The sequence below is a fragment of the Seriola lalandi genome, unplaced genomic scaffold, assembly GCF_002814215.2.
Source record: "Seriola lalandi dorsalis isolate HSWRI2012SDOR001 ecotype SW California unplaced genomic scaffold, Sedor1 jcf7180002054333, whole genome shotgun sequence".
NCBI classification, from domain to species: Eukaryota; Metazoa; Chordata; class Actinopteri; order Carangiformes; family Carangidae; genus Seriola; species Seriola lalandi.
The window spans coordinates 577,993-587,992 of NW_019524886.1; the positions used below are offsets into that span (position 1 = coordinate 577,993).

Below are 10,000 nucleotides of genomic sequence, written 5' to 3' on the forward strand. Positions count from 1 at the left end.
TGTAGGCACACTGTCTAAAGCAGGGGTTCGTGACCTTTTATACTCTGTAGACTGTTTTTATTCTGACAGTGTCATTGCAGACTGGCCTTGATACCAAGTTGGAAAATGACAGAGAGAGAGAGAGAAAGAAAAGAGCGGAAAATGGACGAGGATCTAAATGAAACTAAACTGAAACTAACTTTAAAGGTGGCGTGTGGAGAAAAAACATTGTGTGTATCCTTGAAGTCTAACAAACACATTGAATACACTTTCTTTCTCACAAAAAGTTTGATAAACAGATTTATTTTCAGTCCTGCATCGTTTACATCAGTGTTTACTATACTCATTATACTATACTACTTTTTTAGCAAAGTGTTGCATTTCAGGACATATAACTGCCAGGGGTGGATCACTGGAATAGTGTAAAGTGATTGGACCATTTATCAAAACAAGGGTCCACTCTTGACCCTCTCTGGCCCACATTAAGCATATGCTCTCGTGGCCTTCACAGGGTTAAAAAAGAAAAAACTTCTCCATAGCTCGACTAGTGGCCAGAAACTCTACAGGGAACCTTTAATTTTATTTGGTCTTTGTTATGTACTGGATGAAAATCTAAATTCAGATAAACCTCTTCGTAAGATTCAGGTGGTGGTGGATTTCATGTAGTCCTGAATGCTGAAAGGTGTTGATGTAACCAGCCCATGGTTACCTTGGATACAGAAGATGAATTTTAGTTAAAAATCAGTGTATTGTTGTTGGGAGTGTGGAGATGAATGCAGAAAAATGAAGCAGAGACAGCACCAAGTTCAAGATAATTACAGGAAAAAAAATGCCCTTTTTAATTATGTTAATAATTATCATTAAACCATGACCCGGGGGTTGGGAGCAGTGGTCTAAAATATCATTGTAAGCTGCAGCATTAAGATTTCGTTTAACTGGAACCAAGGGGCTGAGGCCAAACCATGTAACCCAGACAAAAACCAAAAGCGTGCCAGCAGAGGTGTCCAGTTTCAGCCATATAGTAGAGTGTGATGATATCTAGTGGTGGTCTCACACCTTCTGTCCGTTTGTGTTACAGGTGGAGGTGGTAGAGGGCTGTCTGCAGTGTCCCGAGTCCGGACGAGAGTTCCCCATCTCCAGAGGAATCCCCAACATGCTGCTGAACGAAGACGAGGTGTAAACGGCAGCCCAATGGTTCCTTTCCCCAAACTGTCACTCAGATCGGCCTGTGTGTATTTAGAGAGAGAGAGGAGGGAGGCTGGACGCTGGTTTGAGTTGGTGCCATGAGAAAATAGGCCACACTGTTTGGTTGATTGTAGTTATGACATTTTAAGTGGCTGATGCTGCCAATGGAGAGAAAAGATTTGAAGAGTAATGGATGGAAATGTTCCCCGAGACTAACCCCCAGTGCTTTTATCTGTATTTATTTTTGTAACTGTTCGGGCTCTTTCTTTTTCTTTTTCAATAAAACTGTCCTGATTTCCATGACAGCCAAAATGGTTTCAGGTTTTTGTGGAAAATATGGATTCAGTTATATTACAGACATGCTAAAATATAACCCCGCTTGTGTGTGCTGAGGCTCTGAACCCCATCTCGCCCTCTGTCAATGTTTAAGAAAGTGCTGAGGACCAGATGACGTGGCAGTGGCTTGTCTATATTTGGCCTTGAGGAAAAGAAGCATAAAAAGCAGACAGGCTAGAAGTTGTTTTTGAGGAAGTCTTTCTTTTTTTTTTTCTTCTTCTTCTTCTTTTAAGCCACACACACACACACACACACACACACACACACACACACACACACAAACACACACCACTCTACCTGGGCGGGCTCCTGTGACCCGAGATTCCCCACAGTGTGCCTGATCTTTTTAAGAACATTGTTGAAAGAAAGAGTTGAGGTCCGCAAAGACAAATGAAGTGTTTTCTCCAGTAGTTTCTGCCTGTGTGAGATGGTGCAGCAGCGGCAGTCAAGTTGGAACAGGAGCTTGTTTGTTCGCAGTCAGTGTTATCATTTTTAGAAACCTTGCCAGGACAGACGATGAAGGGGGGGGTTTGCCCTGACCCAGAATCCTTGAGGCAGCCTGAGTCTCTCCTACCTTTCCCTTCTACTTACAGCAATTACAGGCCTCCACCCGCAACTATAATAACGGTATAATGGGATGGCAGCAGAGCAGCAATAAAAGCCACCCCTGACAGATTAACAGTCCTCTCCAAGTTCTGAACTGTAATTAACAATGAGACCGAAGAGGAACAGAGAGGAAAGAAAGGAGCTGGATTGAAAGCTTGAAAAGATAAAGATATAAAGGGATGGGCTCTCTGTGGAGTGATTTTAATAAAATCAGGATAAGCCTTTAACTGTCAGCATGAGTGAGTCGAAGCTGGAAATCCCAGAGAGATCCTGACTAAAGCTGCGTTTGGAAATCGCTGGAATGGACTAATAATTTTATCTTAACATTTTGATGCTTAAAGATTTTAGTTTGATATTTTGGGAAATGTGTTTCTTGGCTTTCTGGCAAAGATCGAAACCCACGGTCGTCTTCGCATAAGTATGAAGCTATAACTGGCGTCATGTGGAGTGTTTGGTAGACATGGGAAAGATTCTCGTGTTAACGACTTGTGATCGTCCACGTCACCCAACAACTCGACCCTTTGTTGCGATCACAGAGGCCGTTGTGTGAGGGTTGTGGGTCGACAACATAATGCTTCATTCACACAATGCTAACCTTGTAGTAACCAGTTTCTTACCAAGTGAAACCACATGAAATTCTATTGCTCTTTCAAAAAAGAGCTGAATTCACTGTAATAGTGTTAATATTTAATTTATTTTGATGAAACTTGTATATACTTTTTGGTCATTCATATTTGTTTTGTTTTCAGGCACTTCTGTGTTAGTAAACATTGGAGCTTTCAGAAAAATCAGTTTTCCAGTGTCGGCTACAACTTGGAAGTTGGTGGGAACACTGAATCATAAGTGCGATAACTCCTACCTGTCATGAACGCAGCATGTTGCTTGGATGTTTATAGGAGTGGTTTTTGCTATGAACACTGATCAGTCTTTAAAATTGGTCAAACAAAAACCACGTACCTGACAATATTTAGATGCGGCATATTTAGTTTCACTTTCTGATAACCCAAACTGTGACCGTCATTCTGCTGCACTTCTTTCTCTTGACCTGTATCTGGAAATTTAAAAAAGAAATGCTGCAATTATCAATCCAGTAATCATCAAGAACTTGGCATTTCTCTCACCTTCGTTAAAGACTGAATAACACCGAAAATATCAATCACTGTTGAACAGAAGCCCAGCAGAGTGAAGCTCACAGCTCCTGACAGTCCTGGAGGGGTGTGAACCCACTGGACCCGGATGTGCAACAAAAACACGCAGCATATAAATATTCTCAGGAACTTTGGGCTTTAAAACCCAAATGATTAAATTGCATGTTTCTTTCTGCCATAGCAAAAATCACATGTTCTGTGATCAGACGCCAAAAGGGAGAAATGTATATAATATTTGGTATCATGATGACGCCCAGTAGTTTTACATTAATTTGATGGAAATACTGTTCTGGTTCATGTAGACAGAGATGGTTAAATGCATAGTTCCCAAAATGCAGAATTAGTCCTTTAAGCCTGGTTTTCTGTCAGGAGATGTTTACCTGCGGACAGAGGGTGGTGCAGGCATTTTTGTGGGGAAAAGAAATTGCATGCAAGTGTGCTTGTGCGCGCGTGCGTCCTCTATGTGAGAGGAAGATGGCTCTTGCCTACATAATCACACACTCCCTTCACTTTGGTGGCCACCCGCCCCCACCTCCACCACCACCTCTCTCCACATCCAGTCCCTCCCTCCCTCCCAGACTCCCTCTGTCTGAGGCTCTGTGCATTTCTCACAGAGGATCTGCAGAATAATGGACTCACATCATGCAGCAGGTCTCAGTGTTTTCAAAAGCGCTTTCAGCCCAGCAGACATCAGGCTGGAGCTCATTTAAACCGGGAATCTGTAATTTACTGTAAAGTTCTTTTTTTTTTTTTTATTCACAGCACAAGGACTTCTTTCATATATTTTTCTGCGTCATGTCTTTTTATGTCGTCTGACTTTTTCCGTGTTTTGATGTTTATGTGAGGGGGATTAACAGGCCCACCATGGTTTTTCCAACATAAATCAACAGTTTCTTTCCTACGTTTTGGTGCAGGCTGCTTTCTGTTTACCTATTACAGGGAATGGGAGGATCTCATTAGTTTTTTTAAAGGCTCTAACTAGATTTTCTGGAAGCGGGTATGGGCCAGTTTTTTTGCTCGACAAATGGGTCTTTCGGAGGTAAAAGCAGAGGAACCCTGCTGCTTCAGATGAAGTGAGTAGCTCAGGTTTTTCTTTGCAGGGCTTGCGACATGGGCTGAGCTCCTGTGATGACTCTTTTCTCCTGAAGGCTGTTGAATTCTCAGAGGATGGACGACGGAGACGGATAAAACCATAATTTAACGGACAGACTATAGTTAAATCTCTTCACCTTTACACGCGGAAAGCGCGCGCACACCGGCACGGAATAACACCGGAGCTTCTGAGCGCACCAGACTGGGACCGAGGCGTCAGCCAAATTTCCAGTCACTAAATTTCAGCTTTTCCCAGTGGAGTTTGGTTGTTGTGTGATATCATTTAGTGTTTAGAGGCAATCAAGCACGGATTTTACAAGAATAGTTCCTTTCAGACTAATTAACTTAAATGTAATCTCTAAAGAATTAGTGACGATGCGGCTTTATTTGTCTGGTGTTGAAATAAGCAGGCGCGTGTATGTTATAAAATTACCTTAGCAGAATAAATGTGAAGTCAGCAGATGTGGGTTTCCTTTTCCACATGAAGCGGTTTTGACTAAAATACCCTGTTTGAAGTGGATATTGGATTTTTTTGGTTTTGGGGCATTGGTTTAACCCTCAGGTTAAAATTTAAATCACTTTACGCGCATATTTCTTGGTGCTTGACTTTGAGACTCAGCTTTAGTTGCAGTCCACCGCAGAGACCTTCCTTTTTTTCAGCTGGATTTCTCTCCGTCTCCTCACCGGACAATGTGGCTCCCCCGCCTCGCGCTGCTGCTGCTGCTCCGGTTCTCCGGTGTGCTGCTGGTGGAGGGGCTCAACACGTGCCAGTCCATCAACCTGGACGCACAGAAGTCCCGGCGCATCGAGGCGGTCCGCGGACAGATCCTCAGTAAACTCCGGATCCGCAGCCCGCCGGAAGAAGAGGAGGCCCCACCGCCTGCCCCGGTGCCCCCGGAGGTCATGCTGCTGTACAACAGCACGCGGGAGCTGCTGAAGGAGCGCGCGCGTCTGACCGAGTCCGCGTGCGAGCGCGAGAGCAGCGAGGAGGACTATTATGCCAAAGAAGTGCAGAGGATTGACATGCTGCCCCCGCGCACCGACACAAGTGAGTCCATGAGTGAGGTATGGCTGAGGTTCTCAATGTGTGGTCCGGGGGCCTCAGAGGGCCCAAAATGAACCTAAGTAGAATAGGCAATGATGGTTTCCAACCTTTTAGCTTCTGGCCCCTTAAAGTTAAAACTTGTGAGCAGCCGCTGCAAGTTTTCCTTTGTAGATTGCTTCATTACAATCAAACACTGGAGTGAAGTTAAGAAAGACTCTATAATTTTGTGTGGCAAATATATTTTTTCTTATCCCTTTGTTCATCTTGTGACCCCTCAGATACACCTTGGGAACCCACTGTTGTCCCGAGCCCCAGGTTGGGAACCACTGATATGTAGCAGTAGTCTATTTTTATAGACTTATGTTTAATCACTGTTATCTTCTTACCTCAGTGGGCCACACGTCAAGAATAAAGTGAGCTGAGTTAATTGTAGACACAGACTTCACTTCCATTGGTACTACCTTCCATGCTGTCTTCAAAGTACTCAGTGGTGGAAGAAGTATCCAGATCCTACTTAAGAAAAAGTAGCAATATGTAAAACACACCATTTTACAAGCATTAGCAGCAAAACTGATTTGTTGAAAAATAAACTTGGTCCATTCCTGCTGGTTAAATTGCTGATGAACTGATGCATGAGCACCACTTTAATGTTGTACCTGATGCAGTTGGTTCTGTTTACTTCATACATGTTTGTGTAGCTCTGTCTGTTGGGATGCACTACATTTCATATGGTTAATGCATGTGGGTAACACTTAACTTTAAGCCCCCCTCTTTAGTATTTATAAGCAATGATTTATAACACATTAATAGCAGCTATACTGACATTTTTATTATTAATGTACAGTATTTTTCAATTACAACATATATGTAGTAGACATATTTTATATGATTACAATATTTTACTATTGTCATTTGTAGTTGTTCAGAAATACCTGAATGGATAGTGTGTTAAAGACTTTATTGAATGTTTATGTCCTGCTTATGAATACTAAATAGTGGGACTTAAAATATAGTCTGTACATTTATTAAACTAATATCTGAAGCTCTCAGAGCCGACAAACTGAATAAAAAGTACAATATTCCCAATGAAATTGAGTACAGTTTCATAAAATGGAAATACTAAAATAAAGCATCAGTACTTTAGAATTTAGCTTAATTACAATATTTGCACAGACAGTACATCAACAGAAATACTGCCTGTCATAGCCTGTTTAAACCAGGAGTGCTGCTGGGAGCTGCAGCACTACTGCCCATAAAAACAGAAGCAGCGGTTTGGGAAAATGACGAAGGGGTGGAGAAATTAAGTTATCCTGCCCCTGTCCTTCAACAGCCTCTGTAGACGTACGTCTGAGCAAGGTGCTCAGTTCTCTGCGGCCTTCAGAGCAGCTATATAGTGGTAGGTGATGTTTTAGTAAAACACATTGATGCAATGATTGGCCGTATATTAAGCGTGCAATACATTTACTCACTGTACCTAAACCTGTCATTTAGTCTCAAGGCACTCATCAGCAGCAATTATGTCCGAGACAATGCACCAGTCCCACAGTGATCTTTTAACCAATAGTATAAATAAAGCATTGTCTAAGAAGGCAGGAGATGTTGTTGGATTAGTCATCCTCTGTGTTTCCATCCAGATGCAGTGCAGCCAGTAGCACCCAGCCCCCACTACAGAGTGGTCCACTTTGACGTCAGTGGAGTCGACCTGACCAACAGCACCCTGGTCAAGGCTGAGTTCAGGATCTTCAGAGCTCCCAACCCGCAGGCCCGGGCCTCAGAGCAGAGAGTGGAGATCTATCAGGTAAACAACAGTAAGACACCAGGATGAGGCTCAAAGTGAGAGCACAACCTTGAAACACAAAACTAGTATGTAATCAGCAACATCATTGAGATACTGCTTTGCCTTTTTTTAAGCTTTTGGATCCAAATAAAACCTGCAATTATGAATCAGACACTAAATCTATGCTTCTTCAAAATTACATCAGGCTCCATTTGTCCCATTTTATTACAACAAACTAGACCCAGGGGTTGTGTCTTGTCAAAACCACTGAAAAAATATTTCTCACTTGTTTCTTCTCTGTGAAAAATAATGTTCATGATGTGATCAATAAAACCATTTATAACTGTCTTTTGTATAGATTTCTCCTTTCAGGATTTTGGGCATCAGGCCGTTAAGACTGTTACGACACTAAATCTTCACCAGTTCAGCTGAATTTATATGTTGGCTTCAGGGAGACATTTTACACCTCTTACATAAAACTGTTATCCCCAGGAAAGTGAGGTAACATAATTTACATGCCTGATTAAAGTTGTGCAGATTATTATTTGCTATAGCAATGACACAGTCTTACGCTCTGCGCAACTGCCTCCACAGTGGAAATGATAACATTTACTGTCCGCGAGAGGAGAAGAAAGCAAAACATTACAATGCGCTGCTTGTGTCAGTCGGACTGTGTATCTGCACCTCCGCTCCATCGCTGTTTTTCTGTGTTTTTTCTGTCAGCTGCTGAAGCCAGATGAAGAGAGCACCTCCACTCAGCGTTACATTGACTCCCGCACCGTGCAGCCGAGGGCGAAGGGGTCCTGGATCTCTGTGGATGTCACGGAAACTGTTAAGGACTGGGTGTCAGATCCAGGTCAGCTTCAGCACCAGACGCACATTTCCCATGATGATCTATACAACTGTGTCTGTATCGTTCGTCCTCACATGCGTCTTTTTTTCTTTTTCCTACTTCAGAGAATAATCTCGGACTGAAGCTGGGCGTCCACTGTCCCTGCTGCACCTTCGTCCCATCCACCAACAACATCGTTCCCAACAAGAGTGAGGAACTGGAGGCCCTGTTTGCAGGTTTGTTGCAGTTCTTTTTTGTTGTCACTGCGCATCATGTTCGCCAGGTCTTGGCACATTATGTATCTGCATATGTGTAGTGGAGGATTAGAGCAGCTTTCTTAAGGCTCAGGTCACCTCCGAGTCATAAGTGTAATTAAACAGTTTCATCCCAGTAGCCATACAGATGAGAAATGTAGCTTTATTAGGTTGGTTGTAAATTTCTTTGTAAGGGCATTAAAAGCACTTGTGGAAGATTAATTGGCACAGCAATAATCCTGCAGGTCACTAAATGTGAAGACGAAGTGGAGCCTCTTCTGTAAGAAATGATTCATGACTCGCTCGCAGACTATGATACTGAACAATGGAGAAACTGTTCCTCCACACACTGTGATACTACTGAATACCAGACTGTCTGTGTTGCTTCGTTTAGGCCCCAAATTACGGCACCTTCCTCATGATTTACACTCAGTAGTCAGGTTTTTTTTTTTCCACACCTGGAAAAAAAAAAATCGACTTTTGATACTGCTGTGAAACAAGCAAGGGCTTGTTTTGAGCACTTTTACTCCTGAAGCTCAGAAAGAAAAATCAGATACAAAAACATCATTCATAGCCTTGGAAACAACTACTTCATGTATAGGACTTCAAGATTAGTCCAGAATAACGAAGTGAACAAACTGAAGTGTAAAAACCATGGCTAGAAGAAATTCACAAACAGAATCTGTGAATTTGTGGTAATTACTCTTTCTGCCATTCAAATTATGCAAACTGATGAAAGTCAGTGTTTCCCAACTTTTTTGGCTTTAAAACAAAGCAGTGTTGCAACAGGTTGCATATCTCAGTTCCACTAATGATTCATGTGCCGCTCTCAGATTGTTTCATTTGAAAAGGTTTTACAATCCTGAAGAGGGACAACTATCTAGTATCAGATCTTTTACTTTAGTAACAGTGCCAGAGTGTAGAATTACTGTAGTTCTACATTTAAAATGTTACTAAACTTAAATGTTTCAGCTGGTAAAGTTGGAGCTAATTTTAATGAGCTTCTTTACTGCTACATTTTCACCACTGCACTCTACTCTCCGCAGGTGTGGATGACGAGCAGCTTCGTCGGATAAGAAAACCCGGTCAGGTTAAAGGCCAGGCGGATTTCAGCACCAAGACGCCACACCTCATCCTCACCCTGCTGCCCAGCGACAGAGTTGACAACCCGGCCAAGAAGAACCGCAAGAAGAGGGCAGCCGCCACAGACACCACAACCTGCTCCCGGTAGGCCGCAAAGCAGCCGCATGTGTGTGGTTATGTGTGACTGACTGACAGCACCGACACTGTTCCAGGATTTGTAGTTTTATAATTCTGAAATGAATTTGTGGTGGGCGTTGGATTTCAGTTTTTTCTTTTTTTTTGACCCAAAACTTACTTTGCAGACTATTGTGTGACAAAACAAACATTATTGACCCTGTGTTTAGACTGCAGGCCAACAGGCATGCAGTGTTGTATTTAGACTACCTCACGCTGCAGGGGAAAACTCTGGCAGCCTTGCATGGTCATTACCTTGTGATGGCTGGTTCTTCAACGGTGACCCGTGGTCATTTTCCCATGACCCAACTTTGGGCCAGGATGGGAGTTGAAATGTGTATGGTGTGTCTCTCTGTCTGTCTCAGTGGCTCAGACCAGGGCTGCTGCCTGCGCTCGCTCTACATCGACTTCAGGCGTGACCTCAACTGGAAGTGGATCCATGAGCCCAAAGGCTACAAAGCCAACTTCTGTGCTGGCAACTGTCCTTAC

The 10,000-nt window shown here is 42.9% G+C and overlaps 2 protein-coding genes across 2 annotated transcripts in view; both read left to right on the plus strand.

The window, feature by feature from the left end:
- The window catches only part of trmt112 (tRNA methyltransferase activator subunit 11-2), a 3,614-nt gene extending 2,138 nt beyond the window's left edge, over window positions 1-1,476 (plus strand). The window contains exon 4 of the mRNA XM_023407324.2: window positions 1,058-1,476. Within this exon, the coding sequence (XP_023263092.1) occupies window positions 1,058-1,159 (102 nt within the window). The 3' untranslated portion in view covers window positions 1,160-1,476. The remainder of the gene's footprint in view (window positions 1-1,057) is intronic.
- Window positions 1,477-1,761: 285 nt separating this feature from the next.
- The window catches only part of tgfb5 (transforming growth factor, beta 5), a 9,992-nt gene continuing 1,753 nt past the window's right edge, over window positions 1,762-10,000 (plus strand). The window contains exons 1-6 of the mRNA XM_023407299.2: window positions 1,762-5,394; window positions 7,026-7,189; window positions 7,892-8,024; window positions 8,126-8,236; window positions 9,301-9,481; window positions 9,877-10,000. The exon at window positions 9,877-10,000 is cut by the window's right edge and continues 30 nt beyond it. Of these exons, the coding sequence (XP_023263067.1) occupies window positions 5,037-5,394; window positions 7,026-7,189; window positions 7,892-8,024; window positions 8,126-8,236; window positions 9,301-9,481; window positions 9,877-10,000 (1,071 nt within the window). The 5' untranslated portion in view covers window positions 1,762-5,036. The remainder of the gene's footprint in view (window positions 5,395-7,025; window positions 7,190-7,891; window positions 8,025-8,125; window positions 8,237-9,300; window positions 9,482-9,876) is intronic.